Here is a 24,253-nt window from a genome sequence, read left to right on the forward strand (position 1 = left end):
TGCGATGCCAGGTTCTCGTGTATAACAGAGGTGGTTTAGAAAGAATACATTATGTATGGAATCTCTAATGTACTAAATTATTACCTATAAATCCTCATAATATTTGTCCTCTTGATTACAGGTTGTGACAATGATCATGGAGGTTTTCCTTACCTCAAGGTGAGATACATGTGCTTCGCAAATCTCATTGGACTGAACTGATGGTCACATTGTTCTTTTATTGTATATCTAATGCCAAGAAATGTAATTTCAGTTACCTTTTCGCTAAAGAAAATTATTTCAAAGTTAAAGGTGTAAGTAAATCACGCATATTTTTAAGGCCAATAAATAAGGGAAGCCAGGGTAACCGTCAAACTATCTTCGATGTTATCGATCACTATTTGTAAATAAAAAAAAAAATAAAAAAACGAAAGAATGACGTCACGTACTAACATCTGACGTCACACATGTAAACAAATCGTTCGGTGCAGGAGGTACCGGCTTAGGAAGGACTGATTCTGGTGAGGATTGAATAATAACCTCACCGTCTAAAGGCAGCTGACTTTTCGACGGCTAACCGCCTTACCGTCAACAGCTAACACGTACTCTACTAAATCTTAGTGAAGTGAAAGCTTATGAACTCATCTTTTGAACTAGACCCAGGCGATCAGCCTGGATATAACAATGAAATGAATTACGATCACCAGAAAAACAGCAGACGAAGAGACAGTGATAGTGAAGATTACCCTCACTCCAAACAGGCTCGCAACGAAGAAACCGGCAGACAAACCACGGAACCCCAACATCAAACATCTGAAATGCAAGTAAACCCTCTACAAAATGTTGTACTCATCAACATAACAAACAAATCAATCACATCAAATTTCAACAATCCCATAAAACTAACAGATGCCCTCAATAAATCAAAATTTCACAAATATATTATTGAGAACTCAGTAAGAATCTTAGGAGACGGCAAAGCACTAAGATTTGAAGTGATTGATCTTAACAAGATAGGTCCGCTGAAAGAAATAAAACACCTAGGAGACTGGGAAGTGCTATGCAAAGAACCAGCCTCTAGCAGAAACCTGGGGTGCTCCTACGGCACCATTTCCCCAGTGGAAACTGAAATTGAGTCCAAAGAAATTCTTGAAAAAATAAGAATAATTTGGGGAACAGAAACTGAAGTAAAAGAAATAAATAGAATTAACAAACATACAAAAACACCAGAAGGTGAAAATAAATGGCTTCCCACTAGAGCATTAAAAATAATATTCAAAGGTCCACTTCCCTCTAAAGTAGCCATAGGACACACTGCATACCAAGTGTTCCAATACACGTTCCCAATCCCAAAATGCTTTAAATGTCTCATGTATGGCCATGGAATAATATCTTGCAAGAACAAAATAAGATGCAGTAACTGTAACCAGGTTGGTCACAAGTTCAAAGAGTGTTCATATCCCTCATACTGTTTTTTCTGTAACGGTAACCATCCAGCATACGATAGGACATGTCAAACTCACTTAAAAGCTCAAGAAATAAACAAAAAAAACACTACACCTAATAACCAAGAAGTTAAAAAACTTCTACATCAGTTGAATCCGACATCCAAAATAACCAAAAAAACACTTAACAAAAACACCATACTAACAACAGCGGAGATACACAACTCAAACTCAGAATACTACCAACAACCTGAGGACAACCCAAATAACATACAACAAACAAACCCAAACATAACACAAACATTTGCTCAAACTTTGACACAAACACATAACATAACCCCAGCACAGAAAACACCAACAAAACAAAAAAACAACGCAAACCAAAAAGAAGCAGACACATTAAACCCATCTGTGAAATCAAAACTTGAAAAAACAATAGAACAAAAACCTAATCATGAACATGGTAGGAAAAACAAAGAACAAGTTAATTCCCCAACAACATGGTCACTTCCTACACCTCTAAATAAAACTTCAACTCCAGAGAGAAGTAAAGAACAAGACGAAAACAATCCTTCATGGATTGATATAATAAAAAGAATAACCAAAATGATATCAAACATAGCTGCAAATTTAAAATCCGAGAAATCTATAATTATAACGATAACCGAGACTTTAACAGAGGCAATCCCAATCATTAAAGACGTCTTGGACAGTTTATATGGATAAACTAATACTCTGGAATGCCAGGTCCATTTTAAACAAAAAAACAGAAATAGACCTCTTAATAAACAAAGAGAACCCAAAAATATTCGCAGTCTGCGAAACATGGTTGACAAAAAATGACAATTTTAAGTTAAATAATTATTCAATAGTAAGAAATGATAGAACAGAACAAAGGGGAGGAGGTCTAGCAATATGTATACATAATACTATACAATATAAGAAAATAAACCTCAATGAAAGACACAATAATAAAATAGAAAAAATAGCTATAAAAGTTAGCTACAAGAACAAATGGCTAAATTTAATTTTGATTTATAATCCTTGCAACATAATAGAACAAAAAGAAATAGAACATTACATAGAACAACTAGATAATCCCAAATTAATAATAGGAGACTTCAACGCGCACCATCCATCATGGAACCCTCATACAAAAATAGAGTTTGCAAATAGAACAGGAATAAACTTGTTTAACTTGATAACACAAAACTATTTGATGTTAATAACGCCCAGGGGACAAATCACCAGAATAGACCCAAAAACAGGGAAAGGTACTACAATTGACTTAGTGATAGGTTCTCCAGAACTAAGTCATCTAGAAATAAAAACAAACACATATTCAGGTAGTGACCATTTGCCAATAATAATAAAAGATAGCAACTATATAAACGAAACAAATACAAAAGAAAAAAAATGGAGCTTTAGTGAAGAGGGATGGAGGAATTATCAAGATGACTTAGTCAACAATGACTTCAAGGGAATTAATTCACTAAAAGAAGTAATGGATCTAATAAAAAACACTGGTAAAAAATATATTAAATTTGATAATAAAGTAAACAATAACAAACCAAACAAACCTTGGTGGAATCAAAACTGTAAAGAAATCATAAAACAAAGAAATAAAGCTTTCAATAAATGGAGGAAAAAACCAAATGATACAAACAGACTCGAATTCAAAAAACTTCAAATCAAAGCAAGAAGCATTATAGAAACTGAAAAAAAAAATAGCTGGGAAAAATTCTGTACTTCTCTAGACTTCAAAACACCATCCAGAAAGATTTGGAATTTCATAAAAAAATTAGCCGGTAAAAACAAAATTAATACATACCCATTAATTGACAACAATCAACCTATTCAGGACACAGAGCAAAAACTCAATTTGTTAAAAGAAGAATTTAAAGAAACAACTAACAAAAAAGCAAAAAAATTGTTAACTAATTCAGAGATAAAATATTTGACAGAAAAAACAAACACAGAAGGAATTAGTACAAATATTACATTAAAGGAATTAACTTCAGTAATAAAAAAATCAAATAACGGGAAAGCCTATGGACCTGACGAAATTCCCTATGAATTCTTCAAAAAAAGTCCACAAAATGTATTAGAAAAAATTGTATCATTGCTTAACACCAACTGGCTAAAAGGAGAATACCCAAACGAATTAAAGAAATCACTAGTAAACCCTATAATAAAACCTGGTAAAGACCCGTCAGATAAAAAATCTTATAGATTCATTAGCAGAATTTCGTGTATAGGAAAAATATTTGAAAGCATTATAACAAACAGACTAAACTGGTGGTTAGAAGTTAACAAAAAATTAAACGAAGATCTTACAGGATTCAGACCTAACAGCTCAACAATAGATGCTTTAAATATAATAGAATACAACATTAACAAAGCTTTTGTAGAAAAAAAATATGCTCTAATAGCATGCCTAGATCTAGAAAAAGCTTTCGATTCTATAAATCATGAGGCAATAATTATAAAAGCAGCTAAACTAGGAATTACTGGAGCCCCACTCAAGTGGATCATGAATTTTCTAAAAAATAGAACCTACCAAATAGTCATAGGTAATAAAAAATCAATAGAAGAAAACATAGTAAGGGGTCTCCCACAAGGCTCACCTCTTAGTCCTTTATTGTTTAATATAATGACAACAGATTTAAATCTAACGGACGAATTAAAAAAAGTAACATATGCAGACGACATAACAATAATAGCAATAAATAATAACCTAGCAGAGGCTAAAAATAAACTAGAATTAGGGTTAACGCAAATAATAGAATGGGCGAATAAATGGGAATTGACAATAAATCTAACAAAAAGCAAACTAATGTGTTTTACAAAAAACAGAATAAGAGAAATACCAATGATACAAATAGATAACAAAGCACTTAACTTCACTACTAACCACACAATTCTTGGTCTAGAATTTGATGCTCCAAAATTAACTTGGAAAAAACACATGAATAACCTAAAGATCAATTGCTCAAATAGAACAAACTTAATGAAAAAAATATCTTCAACAACATGGGGATCTAATAGAGAAAACATGATAAAATTCTATGATATTTATATAAAACCAAAAATAGAATACGGTATCTCAATCTTTGGAACAGCCAATAACACAGAAATGAAAAAATTAGAAATTATTCAAAATAACGCTCTAAGAATAGCCACAGGATGCTTAAAAACCACCCCAATACTAGCCTTATTCACTCTCACAAATAAAATGCCCTTTAAATATAAACAAAAAGAAATGGAGTGTATGCAGGTGATAAAAATATTAGAAAAACAAGAGAATAACCAAATGAAAAGAATAGTAACAGCTAATATAGAAAAATATAACCCCGAAAAAGACAAGAGAGGCTTAGTACACAGAGTAATAGAAACTTGCAAAGAATTACAAATAACAATAAAAGCAAAAACAATACCTAACATAACTCCTATTCCACCATGGTTTGATATTACAAATAATATAGAAACTAACTTCATAGAAGATCTTGCAAAAAATGTCCCTGAACAAATAATAAAGAGTCAATTTTTTAAGTTGGAAAACACAAGATATTTAAACAATAAAAAAATATTTACAGATGGCTCAAAATTAAGCACAAACTCAACCTCAGCGGCCATATATATCCAAGACAAAAATATAACAACAATATGGAAATTACCTGATGAAACAGAAATAATAGAGGCAGAACTTTTTGCAATAAAACAAGGAATTACTTATATACAGAACAATAGATTAGTAACATCAGTAATATTTTCAGACTCAAAATCAGCCTTACAATTAATATCAAACTTAAAACCTAAAAACTATAAACACATCATATTTGAAATACAGGCAATGATATATTCACTTACAAACCAAAAACAGACAATAACAATACAGTGGATACCATCACACAAAAACATAAGAGGTAATGAAATTGCTGATCAAGCTGCAAAAAAAGCACACACTATAACAAATCCTATAACCATATATGAGGACAAAAGAAAAAAGATAAAACAAATAAGAATAAAATATTTTAAAAAATGGGAAACACAATTAAATTCAATCTTAAAAACAAAAAATTACCTTCTAAAAAATACAGAACCCCAACCATGGACAAGATCAAAAAACAGAAAACTTGACGTTTGCATAACCAGACTCAAAACAACACACACAAGACTGAACCAACATTTACATAAAGTAAAAATAGTAAATGATCCAACATGTAGATGGTGTCACCATCAGGAAGAAAACATAGAACATATCATGCTACAATGTCCAAGATTTCACTCCTACAGAACAGAGTTGATGGAAGCTCTAAAAAGAATCAAAATAAACAATCCTAATATTGATTTATTACTCACAGGTGCTGATTTCTCTCCAATAAAGAAGTGCTACATTTTAAGACACACCAAAATATTTTTGAAGAAAACAAGACTAATAGAAATAATTTAAGGAAAAAGAAAGAAGAAAGAAGAAAGAACATAGATCCAGGGGATATAGACTATACAATAGTCTAAAACCCTATAAAAGAAGAAAGAAGAAGAAGATTCTGGTGAGATGTGGATGATTCTGTAAGGGTAAGAGAAATATCAGTATTGCAACGTGTAAGTTCCACTTTAATCATATAAAGTGTTTTTGTAATGCACAGTAGTTTGTGCACCGTTTATGGGGCAAGGATTTTAAATGAGAGGAGTAATGAGTATCTGCAGTTATGTACTCATTATATTAATATCATGAATTGAATATGAAACTGCTCATAATGTGATCTCTTGTAGCATAAGATAGAAAATGACTAATCTTCCAGAAGTTTATGAGAATTTCATTTAAACCATAGCTTCACCACTGCCGTCTCATTTTGGTAGTTTTTTGTTTTGTTTCACACAACCGTCCAACCTTGCAGTTATTTTTCCTTGTTTCAGTTGTTCAAATTGTAAAATGCATCAATCTATTATTTGCCATTGTAGATGATGTTAAGGGAAGTATTGGTAACTGTTTACGAAGTGACCACTTCCCTATTACTCCAGCCACTTCCGGAGATCCACAAACATCACCGTATAAACTAAAAACCTTCCTATGTTATTATTTGCCTTGGCAGATTATTTAATGTTTCACAGTGTAGTTTTTTCTGTTTATGATAGTGTCATTAGATTTTCCAGTAAATGCATTTCAGAGTATTACATGGCACAACTTTCATATTGTCATATTGTAAGGAAATCCCATAGATGAAAAATGTCTTATTTTCTGTTTTTACCATTACAGGCAAAGTTTACCTTGTGCCAAACGACTGTGTGAAACTGAAACAATACCCTCTTTTCTACTATTTTCTCTTGTTGAAGCTTCCATCTTCTGGCCTTAACAGATTTCACGCTTAATTCATACTTATCTAATAGTCAGAATTTGTGATGGATTGCATTTGATGATATTCTTATTGAGGAGAAAAAGTTGCAATCATTGGTAAAAGAAATAATTTCTGCAATTAAAGGGATAAGATCTCAGAAAGCACCATTTACAGCCCAGTTGGTGCTCCCGAGTTTCAGATCTATCGTGCTGTTCATACAGAGGTGAAAACAATGTTTGCTGAGGGGGAGTGTTCCATCAAACCTCCCTTAAGGCAATGCTCAAAGGCAAAGTCATGCAGGGCAACTTGTGATGTAGAGTTTTAGGACTTATCTCTAGCAATTGTGGTTGTATTGTAAAAAATTACTATGCATAGTTTACTATCCAGATATAATTTTGCAAACATAAACCATTTATATTGACAATATTGGCAACAATTAGACTGGTACAGCATCATTATATCAGTTCATATTTTGTGCTTTTTGATGTTGTGTAAAGCCATTGTGTCTCCACCTTTTATATTTTGGTAAGAAGGATCCTGTAGGACTTCCAGATGATTTGCCGGCAATTTGTTATGGTGGATGTTTGCTTGACAGATAGTGTCAAAAGTACAGTGAATCTTTTTCATCATCACAGCAACTGTCAATTGATAGTCCTCAGCTCTTATGGAAGTGTTATATAACCCCTCATGTAGGAGGGTCATAGTGGGTGGAGCCCGTAGAAATTGCACATGATTCATTATTTGCATGAGGTCAGGGTCAAATAAGCATATCAATATCCACATGCTAAAATGTACTTGGATATGATACATTGGCTATTTCTAATCCCTTTGCATATTGCAAGTAAAAGCATTATCTCATTAGAGCCTTTTTCTATGTACGGCAAAAAATCAAATAATTTGTAACTCATTCTCAAAAAAGTATGAGTTCCCATACAACCTGTTATGTGCCATAGAAAAGAATACCTGATTCGTTATAATCTCGTCAAAATAATATTTTGCAAAAATTTTGTTCTTTATTTTGTAATTGCATATATTCAGAAAATGGTAAATTAAAGGTATTTTGAATTCATTGACATTCATATGGTCAAATAACCATTGTAAATGTTGCTAGCTTGAAATATTATGGATATTTTATCATTATATTTGATGATAATTTAGTAATGATAATGTACATGCAGTTTTCTTTTATTGTATTATGATTAGACTACTGAAATTAGCAGTCTATTGTTATGTTATTGTTTTTTTTTATGTGTGTGTGTGTTATTGTTATCATCATTACCATTTTTTTGTTGTTATCATTATAATGATGATTATTTTTATTATTATTATTATTGTTATTATTATTATTATTATTGTTATTATTATTATTATTGCTATTATTACTATGGTGAGTATTATGAGTATTACTGTTATTATTGTTACTATGATTGATATCATAATTACTAAAATTCTTACTGTTATTATTACTATTATCATGATGGTAGACAAATGATTATTATAATTATTATTATCTTCATGTTGAATATAGTTATTGTTATTAGCCCTATGTTTGTTTTCTTTACCATTATTATCATTATTATTATTATCAATGATGTTGATGATGTCATTGATTCATCATCATTATGTGTTATTTAACAGTTTGATTTTCATATATTTTTATGCTGTTTGTTTTGTATTTTCTTATCTGAAACCTATGCATAGAATTGGAGCTAATCCCGTGACATAAAACAAAAAAACAAAAAAAAAACACTTTCAGAGTAGAGTGATTTATGATATTAGTGTAGATTACAAACAAAATATACAGTTATTATCCATGTGAAAATAAACCATCCAGTGCAGATTATGAATGCTGAAACCATTTCAAAAAGCAACATCAAAATTATAAACATATAAGAAATATCTTAAATTGATCTATAGATAGTAGATATTATCATTATTTTAATGTTTCAGGTACACATATTACAACAATGGGGATGTTTAGATCGTGCAACCACTTCAGCATCAGGCCTTTAATGACCTACACTCTTCTGAGGAAGTCTTTACTAACAAAGAATTCAGCAGGAAGTCTTAATGGTTTTGTCATGTCTAAGACACGGAGGTTACAAGGAGGAGCAGGAAAAAATGTTCTGCCTCTGTCACAGTTTGCTTTTAGGTACAATACCCTAACAGACCAAAGACAAGGGTTACAGAAAAATTTCCAAATGGTTCAAAGCTGCTTCTATCACAGCATATCAAGCAGCAGATACAGACAAGGAAGTCCCATTTCTCTAGTGAGTTCATCAAACTCCATTCTTGGAAACAGCATTGATAGACGGAACTTTTCAATATCCTGGCTGGACAAGTTGGCCATTACTCAAGCAGGCTGGTTCAGGGCCCTAGCAGAATCAAGACTGGTTGAGAGCTTAATGGGGGGGCTGCAGGGAATACATGACTTTCTGAACCTTCCTTGGTGGGGAGCCATTATCATCTCTACAATACTGATGAGGGGAGTGTTAACCTTCCCTCTTGCAGTGTACCAGGCAAGTGGATTTTTTGTTTTTCTTTATTTTGTGTTGTTTAAATCGAATGTTTATAAGAATCATTTTAATAATCTTAGATTTGATTTATTATTTCCGTATAGTAAAAATTACATTTTCACTTTTATTTATTCTATTTAAAAGTCTGTTTTATTGTTATAAAGTTTTTATCAGTTCATGTAGCCTATAGCTTATAAACTTACTAGAATTGTTGTAACACAGCAAAAAAATACCTCCTCTTCCAATCTAGTTATTAATTTAAAGTTCTTAATTTGTAAAAAATAATATTGAATGTTATTTAAGGAAAAGATCTAAGTTGTTTTTAATTCGAATGTGTAGCTATTATTTTGTATTTAAAAACAAAAAGTTAAGCCCCTCATGTAACCATTCCCATTTTATCCTTTTTTTCAGAATTACATCTTGGCCAAAGTAGAAAACTTGAAACCTGAAATGGATACGTTAGTTAAAGAATTGAAAAGAGAGACAGCTATTGCCATAAGAAAGTTTGGCTGGGACGAGAAGCATGCACGCATTATGTTCAATAGATCGGTAATTAACCCATAGTTTTGATATTGATTACAATATGTAAGTGTTATACAAGTAGTGTATTTGTGTGAATAAGTTAGATGAATGTATTTCTGTAGACAGATAGATATAAAGTTGTATTTTTTTTGTTCTTTTTACTCTGTCATATGTTTCAAGGTTAATGAAAACTCATTGTTCTTACTTTTCACAAAAGGACAGAATTGGAAATAAGACAATATATATTTTCTTTGAATACCATTGCAGTAATTTTACGGTCACCATTAAATATCTAGTTACCTCAGCTATCAGTCATTGGCGTTGTTGCCAAAGAGGGTGCATTGCTACGTCCAACCTTCATATCCAGTTGCAAGGGCTCCCCCTGGTGAGTTGACAGGATGGGGCATAATCTGTCTAAACCTCTATGTAACAACATTGATTGATTAGTTCAAGCCATACCTTTCAAGATTGTGCTTCAGGCCTCCTCTACCTGGAGTTGTTTGTAAAGAAGACAACCAGGGGTCATCAATAGATAACTGAACCAAATATACATATAGCCTGGGTTAATTTTCCTACATTGAGCAAATAACAAATCCTAGGACAGTCACAGTGTAGCTGTTCATTTGACATATTGTCCTTCTAACTGTACCACAGAAGTCAAAACAAGAACATGTTTCAAAAAGGTGTCAAGACATAACTTAAAACTTTCACTGCTGCACACCAAAATCTACAGTGAATAATGCATAAACATACAAGCAATGGGTTAAGATAGTATACTTTGTATAGCACAAGCCTAGTTTATTTTACTTTTACTTCTTTCTTTCCAGGCCAAGAAAATGTGGAAAGATCTTATCATCAAGGAGAATTGTCACCCATTCAAGGCGAGCTTACTTCTTTGGGTCCAGATTCCACTGTGGGTCTCCATGAGTGTGTCATTCCGGAATATGGCCTCCATGATGCCACACCAGGATGCAGGTATGACACTGGTGTTGTTACTGGGGTGACTTCCTGGGTTTTGAGACTTTTTGTGGTTATCTTTTATCTTTCTTCTTCACACACAGGTATGTGCGTGTGCGTGTGCGTGTGCGTGTGCGTGTGCGTGTGCGTGTGCGTGTGCGTGTGCGTGTGCGTGTGTGTGTGTGTGTGTGTGTGTGTGTGTGTGTGTGTGTGTGTGTGTGTGTGATATATATATATATATGCATATATATATATATATATATATATATATATATATATATGCATATATATATATATATATATATATATATATATATATATATATATATATATGCATATATGCATATATATATATATATATGCATTTATTCATATATATATATATATATATATATATGCATATATATATATATATATATATATATATATATATATATATATGCATATATGCATATATATATATATATATGCATTTATTCATATATATATATATATATATATATATATATATATATATATATATGCATATATATATATATATATATATATATATATATATATATACATATATACATATATACATATATACATATATACATATATACATATATATATACATATATATATATATATATATATATATATGCATATGCATATATTTATGTATGTATATATATATATATACATACATAAATATATATATATATATATATATATATATATATAGATAGATAGATATATGCATGCATATATATATATATCATCATCATCATCATAAGGGGGCATACGCATGGCTGCGTTTTGCCGCGCCCAACCTTTGCCTCCACTTCCTGGGGTCCCTCCGATCAAGCCTCCATGCAGCATTCCTTCTCATTCCCAGCACATCTTGGCAGTCCGAGTCGTCGAGTGACTTCCCGGTCGGAACCTCCGTCGCTCTGCACTACACTACCAAGATAAGTGAAGCTATCCAAGACCTCAGTGTTCTCGCCACAAGCATACACAGACTGAACATCGACATCCAAAAAGTCCCCAAATTCCTGAACCTTGGTCTTGGTCCAGTTGACTGCGTGTCCCAATTGCTTCGCCTCCTCATGCAGCGCCTCGAGAGCTACTTCCAGGACCTCCAATGTCTCTGCTAGAATCACTGCATCATCGGCAAAGTCAAGGTCTGTGACCTTGAAATTACCAGTTGATGCCCCACAGGAACTACGGTTCATGGCACGACCAAGTATCCAGTCCATACAGGTATTGAAAAGGGTTGGGGCCAGGACACATCCCTGTCTCACCCCGGCAGACACCGGGAAAAAGGCAGAGATGCCCTCCCCACACTTGACAGCACTCTCGGTATCTGTATACAGGCCAGACAGCAAACCAATAATCCCAGGGGGGATCCCACGGAGACCCAGTAAGGTCAAGAGATTGACTATGTTGATCTTGAGATCAACATAAGCTGCAAGCATACCTTGTTGAAACTCAAGTTGACTTCTTGGGTGTAAAACCAGACTGCTCAGGTCTCTGTACTCGTAATAGGTGGTCGCGCACTCGTGCCAAAAGCAGATGAGCGAGGACCTTGCCTGGTACGCCGAGCAATGTAATACCTCTGCAGTTGCCACAGTCCTTTTGGTCCCCTTTCCCTTTCCAGATAGGGATGACCAAGCCCCTTTTCCAGTCAGGAGGAATGGTACCAGTCTCCCAAACGGCAGAAAGGACTGCATGCAAACCACAGATCATGGCTTCTCCACCCGCCTTCAACAACTACGCAGCAATCCCACAGACACCAGCAGTGTGTGTGTGTGTGCTTGTGTGTGAGTGTGTGTGTGTGTGTGTGTGTGTGTGTGTGTGTGTGTGTGTGTGTGTGTGTGTGTGTGTGTGTGTGTGCTTATGTGTGTGTGTGTGTGTGTGTGTGTTTTTGTGTGTGTGTGTGTGTGTGTGCTTTTGTGTGTATGTGTGTGTGTTTGTGTGTGTGTGTGTGTGTGTGTGTGTGTGTGTGTGTGTGTGTGTGTGTGTGTGTGTGTGTGTGTCTGTACGTGTGTGTACGTGTGCTTCTATATGTATGTATGTATGAATATATTTGATGCTGTACTTTAGTGCTCGAATAGTTGACTTTGCAATCATAAAGTCACAGATTCTTGCCTGGTCACATACATTGCACTTGATTTGGTATTGTGTGCATATTGGTATCAGGAAAGGAATTCTCACCCAACCATAACATTCTGTATATTTCTCTGGTAAATATTTATCTATTTCCCAACTTGTTCTAAGCTTTGTGCCCATGGTAAATGTTTGATTAATTCTCTTATCTGCTACAAAAGAGATATCACATGTGAATATATTGTAGTCAGATTTTTAATAACTATTTTCTTTATTAACAAACCGCATGCCTCAATGGCATGGACACAATTCCTATGCCCATTGTGATTTTAGTTTATTAATTTATTGTACACAGATGGCTCCACCAATGGACCTAGTTACTAGTCCTACCTGCTTATCTTTTTCTTTGATTTTTGAAGATCTTATTTTATTATTTTATTGCTATTAGTATTGTCAATAACTTGCTATTAGAAAAAAAATATATAATTTTTCATCAAAACCACAAGGAATGGGGAAATCAGGTGTGGTCAGTTAGGAATAGTGATTGACTCCTTGTTGATTAAGTTCATGTGGAGTCATCTAGCTGTAAACAAGATTTTCAAAACAAAAAGCATAGGATGCAAGTATAAACTGAGTGGTTCGGTAAAACACTGAAACCAGTCCCAGTTACTATTGCAGAATTCTATGATTTATTTGTCCCTGCATCTTATTTTTCAACAGGTCTGCCTGTTGAATCACAGATTTTAAGAATTAAAATTTCTGTATCCAATGCTACCAAAAGCTTTAAAAAATTAATATTTTTGTACCCTTGAAATGCCATCTAGTACCCTATGGAAGAAGGCACTCCAGTTTTGGAACCCCTGTCATACAGGAATGTCTCCTGCATCCTTATGAATACAGGATAAACTTTGAGTGATGAATAATGTGAACATGATATCAGTAATAGTAGGAGATACAGCCTATCATGCTTTCAGTAAGGAAAATTATGTGTGAGAAAAATTATTCAGTATTTAGCCTGTTATCTGGGGAATTAGGAGAACTAGACCTAGAATGTTCTTTGCCTGGCTCCAGGATGTGAAGTCTGTTATAGTCTTAGAAATTTGTGAAGTGTTTCTGTGCAGCTATATACCATAAAAACATTTTGAAGACTGTAATATAACCAAGACAGTAGGCTAGACAACTAGAAGTGGCTTGGGAACAAGAGCTGAGTTTGAGTAGTGGGAACTGGGTTTGACCCACCAGTATGTTATAATATTCCCAGTGTCAGTGTTAATGATAACGGGGATAATAGCAATAATAATAATGATAATTACAATAATAATGATGATAGGGAGAAAGATAATAATGATAATGATAATAACAATAATAGCCGTAATGATATTAAGAGCATAAAAAAAAGAAAATTCAAAGAACAGGGATATCATTGACTCCTTGGTGACCAAGTGCTTGTAGAGCCATCTGTGTGTAAACAAAATTCATCAGAAAACAAAACCTCAGTGGACAAATGTAATTACTCAGCACAAACTAGTTAAGCATATCTATTGAGAAAATCAACTGAAAATTTATCTAGAAAAGTAGCTAGGAAGCAAAGAAGAGAAATAAAAAGCAAAAACAAAGAATAAGGAAATAAACAGAGCAGAAAAATATGTTTTATAATTTTTCTCTCCCTCAGCTGCCCAGGTCCTCTTCCTTGAGATGAGCACAGGAGGTTTTGGTTGGATCCCAAACCTAACAGAGGTTGATCACTCACTCATCTTACCTGTGGCCATGGGGCTCCTCAACCTTGCCATCACGGAGGTAAGGTATTTAGTAGGTGTAGTTGCTGTGGATATGACACATAGCTGAAGGAGGTATGAACTGCTTTTGGCATATTTGGGATGCAGTAGAGCAGTTTTAATTGTTTATTCTCTAGGATCAGAGTATAGACTTCATTTGGTCTTGGTGCTAGGTATTTTTTTTAATAAACAAATTGAGAGAGTTTCAGAATAAAATGTTGATAGATTGTTTAGGCTGTAATTCATTAGTGGGGCCACATAAATCTGAATAGAGGCTCTGATAATATTCACATAAAAAGTGACAGTTTGATGATTGAAAATAAAAGAATAAAAACATATCTTTACTACCTCAGCTTAACTGGTTAGCTTATATGTGCCTTCAGACTTATTAGAGGTAAGAAATCAGCAGGTCATCAGTGGGAGCAACCATGGGGCCACTTATTTCATTCCAGCCACAACATTAAGCCTTCAGACTTATTAGAGGTAATAAATCAGCAGGTCATCAGTGGGAGCAACCATGGGGCCACTTATTTCATTCCAGCCACAACATTAACTATTTAGCCATTCTCTTTGTTCAGAAATATATTTTAGAAATCACAATAAGTCTAAGTTGTATTTTTGTTTTTTTCTGGATGATGAAGCATGAATTGAGACAACCCTAGCTTTTTTGTTGCACCATGTTTGATGAGCTATAAAGAATATAGTTATCAACAAGAGGTTCCTGCTGGAAAAGATTAAGAACCCAAAGGTTAGGGAACTTTATTAACACTTACTGTCAGACAACTGAAATTCAATTCTTAAGAATGCACATGATAGGCTCATTATATACAGCTTTTACAGTCTTGAAGTCTGTTATATTGCAGCAGCATTAGGGACCTACATTTATTTATGTATATATATATATTTTTTTGTTTTATTATTGTTATTATTTATTATTATTATTATTATTATTATTATTATTATTATTATTATTATATTTTTTTTTATTTGTTTATTTTATTAATTATTGTTTTTTTATTATTATTTTATTAATTATTATTATTAATTATTATTATTAGTTATTATTATTAATTATTATTATTAATTATTATTATTAATTATTATTATTATTATTATTATAATAATAATAATAATTATTATTATTATGATTATTATTATTATTGGGGAGTCACATAGTATGAGCTGCTGTTAGTGATTGCATTTGATGTAGTATATTTAGAAAAATGTGAATGAGGATGAAAATGATTCAGCAATGCCAAACATGTAAATGATGTTTTGAAATTAATTTTTCATCAGAATTACAGCATAATGTTCTGTGGAATTCTTCATTCTTTGTCACACAAAGGCCCAGTCTACTTTCTTCACATATTGTGTCCATTGTACAAGTGCACACTCTTCAGTTTGTATGCACATTTGTAAGCAACAGGAATGTCATTTGCAAACCCTTTGTAGGTGGGTCTAAGAATATTTGTAAAAAAAAATCAATTTACTCTTGACTGATAGGTTTTGTAAATTTGTGGTTTCTAGACAGAAACTGAATTCATGTCTTGTCCCCTGCAGTTTTTTGTGAATTTCGTTGCATACAGATGGCTCCTCATGTGCTCAGTAAGGAGTCTATCAGTAGGCCCTAGTGACCGATCTTGATTTCCCCATTCCTTGAATTGGTGTGAAAATGTGTTTTTCTTTTAATTCAGTTGATATCATACTATTATTATTGTTATTGATGTTATAATTATTAAAGTGTTATTAAAATTTCGGTAACATTTAAGACAATGAAATAATACAAAAGACCCTTTCCAAAAGTCGAGGAAAAGGGTAAACAGGTGAGATAGGTAGGACTAATAACAGACTCCTTGGTGATTAAGCACTTGTAGAGCCATCTATGTGTAAATACAATAAATAAAGTTGTATTACAGTGGGCATGGCATGTATTCTTTTCATACTTGCTGATTTGGTTAAGTATGACTTGACTTGGTAGAATGATCTTCTTTCCTCTTTTTTTTTTCTTTTTACCTTTTCTTAATTCTTTGTTTTATCTTCTGTAATAAAGGTTTCATTTTTAAGTGAGTTAACTCTCAGTTTAGAATGCTATAGACTCATTATGTGAAACTTGAAAATTAATTACCTTCTAAGAGTATCAGATATTGATAACCTTTATTCATCATATTAATAAATTGCTTTCTTCTATTTCATGTCATTGAAATAAACTTCAAATTTTCAAAAGAGATATTCAGATGTTTGTAAAATGTTTATAAATCTTTTTTCATTCACAGTGATGACTGACAGTATAATTAATAACTGCAGTCATTGATAATATCCCACACAAAGTTGGAAAGCTGTAATGGCAGTCAGGTTTCCCCATTAGTAAAAGCATTACTTATTTACAGTAGTTCCATGATGCTATGTATTGTACGAGATATATTGTATGTGATGAAGTGATTTTATGTCCATTTAGCCCTTTGACCATGTTTGGCAACTGTTATTGCAGTTCAAAAATATTATTCATGATGTAGCCTATTAATTGACTGCAGTCCACATGCCCTTCAGTATGCCCTTCAACCTCTTCTGCCCAGGAGGTGCTGCCATGTTTTGAGAAGTACCACACAAATAATATATACCCTAAAAGAACTTGTAAATGAACTTGAATGAAATTGGTTACTGAAATAAACAAAGAATTCTTTATCAAACTGAAATAAAACCAAATATGTATTTTATATTCTTTGTTTTACCAAAGATGAATACAGATTATTATTATTATTGATTTTTGCTAACTCACAGTACATTTTCTTGCACAATACGATAATTAATTCTTGTAAATGATAAGTTAGTTATTAGGTATCCACAAGCTAAGCAACAAAAAAGTATATATTGCATTCTTTATAAATATAGCAACATTTTTTATATGAAATTACCTTTTTCAGTATTTTTGCAGTAAAACATGGAATGTTTACCTTCATTATCAACAAGAAAAGCAGCAATATTGTTCAGATTATCTTTAATATTTTTGCTACCTTAGATGTGTAAAGGGGGAATGGTTTTGTTGCCATGGTCAAAGGGTTGATATACATTTTACATAAATTAAAAGTTTTGTTATGATTTGATAATGTAAATTGAATGCACTTTTAGCACAGGAATTATGGGCAACTTCTAATATCATTTAGATTCATATTTCTTTTATAGATTAGTAATGTCATATTAACCCAATGCCGCCGGGGAAAATGAACAAAAATGAGGAAAATGCTGTGCTTATTTTCTATATTTTTTTGTGAAATGTCTGCCCATAGATGGCTCTGCTAGTGCTTAGCCACAAAAGAGTCAATCAGTAGACCTTGTGATTTGAATTGGCGAGAAAAACGTATTTTTTACCAGTGCTGTGAATATCGATGGTGTTATTTTTATTATAAACATTATAATTATTATAATGTTTTTTAATATTTATAACGGCAAAATAAGATATAAAATATTTTGTAAATCAAAGAAAAGGGTGAACGGGCGAGACAGGCAGTACTCCTAACTGGCTCATTGGTGACTTAGTCAAGTATAGCCATCTATGAGTAAAAACAATCAAACAAGTACTAACAGTGGGCATAGCACGTGTCTACCCGTCGTACCCGTCGGCAAGGGGTTAATAAGAAAATCTCTGATGTTATAGGTTAATGTGCTAAACAGACTCCAGGAGGGGTCAAAACTGCAAAAATTTGCAACCAATCTCTTTCGCACTGTCAGCATCATCATCGTACCCATCGCAGCAACTGTGCCTTCGGTAAGACATTGTGTATTGTATGACTTGTTGTTACAAGTGAAAATTCTAGATTGCCGTTTAATTATTCCAGTGGTAAACCATCAGATATTACTCTTAGCACACACCAGGTGACTCCTTATCATGTTTCGATTGTTGGAATGAGGTTTACAGCCCATTTGCAAGCTGGACAATCACCCAGTTGTGGAGCTACTTGTACCATTGCACACTCATCCTCACCAGTCTTTACAAAAAAAAATTACCTGTCATTTCTGGGTTAATTATTAAAGTATCAATTTCACATCTAGCCTTGTGAAAGGCTAGATGTGAAATTGATGTGGTCTTCTTCACCACCTTCTTCTCTCCACAGTGTGTTATCCTGTACTGGGTAACATCAAGTGCTTGCGGTCTAGCACAAAACCTGGCTCTCCTGCACCCGGGACTAAGGCGGGTGTGCAGAATACCTTATACTCCATCGGAACGTGAAAACCCCTATCAACATATGTGGGCACAGATGCAAAAGAGGTTAAGAAGGAAAAGTAAAGAAATAAATGGAAAAAAGGATGGACAGATAAACTGATGAATTAATGTAAAGTGTAAAGGAACAATTTTTTGTGAAATAATTGTAAATAATGAAGATTTTATTATGTAAAGCGGCGCATTAAAAGTTTTTTTTTTCATAAACTGTTTCTTTTACTATTATTTTTTACTATTTAGGTCACCTATTAAAAGGAAATACAAAGTGAAAGAGATATTGAGAATGTTGAGATATTTATTAAAACAAGCAAGATATGTTATGATATGTTTGATGCTTATTTTCATTTCATTTTCTTGGATAAAAGAACAAAATGAAGTACCTAGTTTAAATTTAACCACAATTCATTTATTTTCTTTATCATCATCATTATAGTAAGTCTGATCAATTTTGTTCTTGATTTTTTTTTTTGTAATTATTATTATTGTTTTTATTATCATTATTATTACATTTCATGGTATTCCTGTGTTTGAGGATGGTTATTGTTCCTGATAAATGTTATGGTATGAATGGTTGTAGTTGAATATAAACATTATTTTTCAATAATTATTATTCTTTTTACTTCTCTAGATGTATAACTTTTCTCTTCTGAGTATTTCCCTCAATTTCATCATCTTCTTTTTCTTTTTCCTTTTCATTATTTTTGTCACATTATCATCCTACAATGCATTCTTCCTTCAATTAGTTACTGCTCCTCCTATTGTAGGGTTGTTATATACATATAAATGGAGTACAATTTCCTTTTGTACTCCAATTATTTTTAGCATTGTTATTCTTGTAAGAGCTGCCATGACTTTTTTGTTTGTTTGTTTTTGTTTTGAGTGTGCGTGCGTGCGAGCGTTCGTGCGTGGGTGCGTTCGTGCCTGCGTACGTACGTACGTGGGGGAGGGGGAGAGAGGGAGAGGGAGGAGGAGAGAGGGAGAGGGAGGGGGAGAGAGAGAGAGAGAGAGAGAGAGAGAGAGAGAGAGAGAGAGAGAGAGAGAGAGAGAGAGAGAGAGAGAGAGAGAGAGAGAGAGAGAGAGAGAGAGAGAGAGAGAGAGAGAGAGAGAGAGAGAGAGAGAGAGGGAGCGAGGGAGAGAGGGAGAGAGAGGAAGAGAGAGGGAGAGAGAGGGAGCGAGGGAGCGAGGGAGCGAGGGAGCGAGGGAGCGAGGGAGCGAGGGAGCGAGGGAGCGAGGGAGCGAGGGAGCGAGTGAGAGAGAGAGAGAGAGAGAGAGAGAGAGAGAGAGAGAGAGGGAAAGAGAGAGAGAGAGGGAAAGAGAGAGAGAGAGAGGGAAAGAGAGAGAGAGAGAGGGAGGGAGGGAGGGGAGAGAGAGAGAGAGGGGGGAGGGGGGGGAGGGAGGGAGGGAGGGAGAGGAGGGAGAGAGAGGGAGAGGAGGGAGAGAGGGGAGAGAGGGAGAGAGGGAGAGAGGGAGAGAGGGGAGAGAGGGAGAGAGGGAGAGAGGGAGAGAGGGAGGAGAGGGAGAGAGGGGGAGAGAGGGAGGAGGAGGGGAGAGGAGGGAGAGAGGGAGAGAGGGGAGGGAGGGAGAGAGGATAGAGAGGGATAGAGGGAGAGAGGGAGAGAGGGAGAGAGAGAGAGAGTGAGGGAGAGAGAGAGAGTGAGGGGAGAGTGAGGGAGGGAGGGAGAGGGAGGAGTGAGGGAGGAGGGAGAGGGAGAGTGAGGGAGGAGAGAGAGAGAGAGTGAGGAGAGAGAAGAGAGAGTGTGGGCGAGAGAGGAGAGAGTGAGGGAGAGAGAGAGAGAGAGGAAGAGAGCGATGAGAGATGAGAGAGAGAAGAGAGAGAGATGAGAGGGGGTGAGGAGGGAGAGGAAAGAAAGAGGGAGAGAGAGGAGAGCGAGAGCGAGAGGCGTGGAGAGAGATGAGGGGGGGGGGGGGGAGAGAAAGAGAAAGAGACAGACAGACATACAGACAGAGAAAAGGGAGGGGGGGAGAAGGAAGAGAGAGAGAGAGAGAGAGAGAGAGAGAGGGGGGGGGGAGGAGAGACAGAAACAGAGAGAGAGAGGGGGGAAGGGAGGAGGATAAAAAAAGAGAGAGGGGAGGTGGGGGGGGGGGGAGAGCGAGACAGGGGACAGAGACAGACTTAGAAAAGGGGGGGAGGGAGAAGGAGAGAGAGAGAGAGAGCGAGAGCAAAGGCGTAGGAGAGAGAGGGGGGGGGGGGGGAAGAGAAGAAAAGAGACAGACCAAACAGACAGAGAAAGGGGAGAGAGAGAAGAGAGGGGGGAGGGGGAAGGGAGGGAGGAGAAGAAAGAGAGGGAGAGAGAGAGAGTGAGGAGAGAGAGAGAAAGAAGAGGGGGGGGGTGGAAAGAGGGAGAGAGAGAAAGAGGAGAGATGGGGGGGGGGAGACAGACAGACAGGACAAAAGAGAAAAAGGGGAGAGGGAGGGGGGGAGAGAGAGAGAAGAGAAGAGAAGGAGAGGAGAGAGAGAGAGAGAAAGAGAGGGGGGGGGTGAAAGAGGGAGAGAATGAAAGAGAGAGAGATGGGGGGGGGGGAAGACAGACAGACAGACAGACAGAACAGACAGAGGAAAAGGGGAGAGAGGGAAAGACGAGAGAGAGAGAAAAGAGAGAGGGGAGAGAGGGAGGGGGGAGGGAGGGAGGGAGAGAAGAAAAAGAGAGAGGAGAGAGAGAGGAGAGGGAGGGGAGAGAGAGAGAGAAAAGAGAGAGAGAGAGAGAGAGAGAGAGAAGACAGGGAGAGAGAGAGAGAGAGAGGGAGAGAGAGGGAGGGACGGGAGAGAGAGACGAAGAAAGAGAGAGGGGGGGGGGATGAAAGGAGGAGGAGAGAGATGGGGAGGGGGGAGAAGACAGACAGACAGACAGAAGAGAAAAAGGGGAGAGGGATGAGAGAGAGAGAGGAAGAGAGAGAAAGAAAGAAGAAGAGAGGGAGGGAGAGGGAGAGAGAGAGAGAGAGAGGAGAGAGGAGGAGAGAGAGAGAGAGAAGAGAAGAGAGGAGAGGGGGGAGGGAGAGAGAAAGAGAGAGGGAGGGGTGAGAAGAGGAGAGAGAGATGAAGAGAGAGAGAGATGAGAAGAGAGAGAGAGGGGGGAGGGGGAGAGAGAAGAGAGGAGATGAAAGGAAGACAGAGAAGAAAAGGGAGGAGGGGAGAGAGCAGAGAGAAGAAGAAGAGAGAGAGAGAGGGGGAGAGAGAGAGAGAGAAGAGAGAGAGGGAGGGGAGGGAGGAGGAGAGGAGAGAAGAGAGAGGAGGAGAGAGAAGAGAGGTGGAGGAGAGGGATGAGAGAGAGAGAGAGAGAGAGAGAAGAGAGGAGGAGAGAAGAGAGAGAGAGAGGGAAAGAGAGAGAGGAGGGGGGGGAAAGAGAGAGAGAGGGAGGGAGAGAGAGAGAGAGAGGAGAGAGAGAGAGAGGAGGGGAGGGGGGAGGGAGGAGAGAGAGGAGAGAGAGAGAGAGAGAGAGGAGAGAGAGAGATGAGAGAGAGAGTGAGAGAGAGAGAGAGAGGAGAAGAAGAGAGAGAGGAGAGGGAGAGGGGAAAGAGAAAGAGAAAGAGACAGACAAACAGAGAAAGGGGGAGAGAGAGAGAGGGAGGAGACAGAGAGCAGAGAGACAGGGGGAGAGAAAAGGAGGGGAAGATGAGAAAGAGAACAGAGAAAGAGAAGGGAGGGGGGAGGGAGAGAGAGAAGAGAGAGAGGGAGGAGGGGGAGGAGAGAGAAGAGGCGAGACAGACAGAGAAAAAAGGAGGAGAGGAGAGAGGAGGGAGAGAGGGGCGGAGGGGGAGAGCAGAGACAGAGACAAACAGATAGAAAAAAGAGAAAAGGGGGGAGAGAGAAGAGAGAGAGAGAAAGAAAGAGGGGGGGTGGGAGAGAAAGAGAGATAATGTGTGTATGTTTTTTGTGTTGTTGTGTGTGTGTGTGTGTTGTGTTGTGTGTGTGTGTGTTGTGTGTGTGTTGTGCATGTGTTGTGTGTGTGTGTTGTATGTTGTGTTGTGTGTGTGTGTGTGTGTTTTGGTGTGTGTGTGTGTTTGTGTGTGTGTTGTGTGTGTGCATGTGTTTGTGTGTGTGTGTGTATGTGTGTGTTGTGTGTGTTTTGCGGTGTGTGTGTGTGTGTGTGTGTGTGTGTGAGTGAGTGTGGGAACACGTACAATATATCAACAGAGCAAAATAACCACTACATTCTGGCCCATGAATACATTTAAAAGCGAAAGTGAGCTTGATCAAAGTTTTATCGTGTTCATAATTTAATGTAATATAGTCAGCAACAGGAACAGGAACAATAAAGCAATCTTTTCCCTCTAAGGAGCCTCTTCTTGGCCCTTAGACTAGACGTTTAGGTCACTGACCTCGTTCGTAGGATTGAATCTGATTGATCCTTCGGTTTATACTTCGGCTCCTCGTTTGTCACGACTTTGGATCGACTTGGTTCGATCATTGGGTTTGTTTTCCTTTCCTCGTTCTTGCTAACCCTGGCTCGCCTTGCTTTGTACTTGGACTCGTCTAAACGTCAGATCTTCCTCATGAGTTCTGCGCCGTGACCTGTCGAAAAGGAACTGGTGACACTGGTTCACGTGGCTCCTCCACTGCGAGGATCGACGCCATCTTGTCCCGTCTAGGGTGCTTAGGGGAGGATGCTGGGGGAGATTGTAAGGGAGAGAGGGGTGTGGGAGGAACCAAGATGGGTTGGGCTGAGATTGAGGGAAGGGGGGAGGGAGGAGGAAAGAGAGGATGAGTGTGAGAGAGAGGGGGAGAGAGAGAGAGAGAGAAGAGAGAGAGAGAGAGAGAGAGAGCATATGCAGATAGTATGAAAACGCATATTAAAGATAAATGGGGAAGACATGTAGTAGATAAAGAATTCAGAAACAAGTAGAAACAAACAGAAATTGAGAAAAACTAAGGAACTGCTGGTGGCAACACCATAATGGAGAATCATTCACTCCTCTCGGGCAGTGCTTGAGGACTCTCTGACCTCGTCTAATACTAAAGACTGACAATGGAGCCACGTGATAAATCTACTGACACTAAACGAGGAATATTGTGAGGAAATCGTTACTAATTCATTTCAACATCAGAGACCAGGCAAGACGCGGAATCCCGACGGCGTTTTCGTATTGTTAGAGGAACAATATTTTTACAGCTATGCACAATCGTTTGACATTTGGGTTAAATAGGTAAGATTTACTCTGTAATAATAAGGTTAGCAGAAAAAAAAATAGCAATAAAAATACAAATTAATTATATTTTACATAAGCCGTTCGTAATGGATGTGGAGAATTTAATTTGCAATCATAGTGGAAGTATTTGAATTATCAAATTAAGTATTGTGCCAGTTGTTGATATCAGGTTCGTCAATAGACAATATTCCGTTATTTTTCAAGATAACCTGGACAAGCCATTGAAACTATCCCCGAAAGATTCAGT

General features: G+C 36.5%; 1 protein-coding gene across 1 annotated transcript; it reads left to right on the plus strand.

The window, feature by feature from the left end:
• The first annotated feature begins 458 nt into the window (after window positions 1-458).
• On the plus strand, window positions 459-19,112 carry LOC125037474 (cytochrome c oxidase assembly protein COX18, mitochondrial-like). The gene is made up of 7 exons (XM_047630621.1): window positions 459-500; window positions 8,714-9,282; window positions 9,691-9,828; window positions 10,629-10,776; window positions 14,522-14,646; window positions 18,277-18,387; window positions 18,734-19,112. Exons 2-7 carry the CDS (start codon window positions 8,731-8,733, stop codon window positions 18,941-18,943), a joined length of 1,284 nt encoding a protein of 427 aa, XP_047486577.1. The 5' UTR covers window positions 459-500; window positions 8,714-8,730; the 3' UTR covers window positions 18,944-19,112.
• Window positions 19,113-24,253: the final 5,141 nt, after the last annotated feature.

Source organism: Penaeus chinensis, chromosome 23 (genome assembly GCF_019202785.1).
Source record: "Penaeus chinensis breed Huanghai No. 1 chromosome 23, ASM1920278v2, whole genome shotgun sequence".
NCBI lineage: Eukaryota > Metazoa > Arthropoda > Malacostraca > Decapoda > Penaeidae > Penaeus > Penaeus chinensis.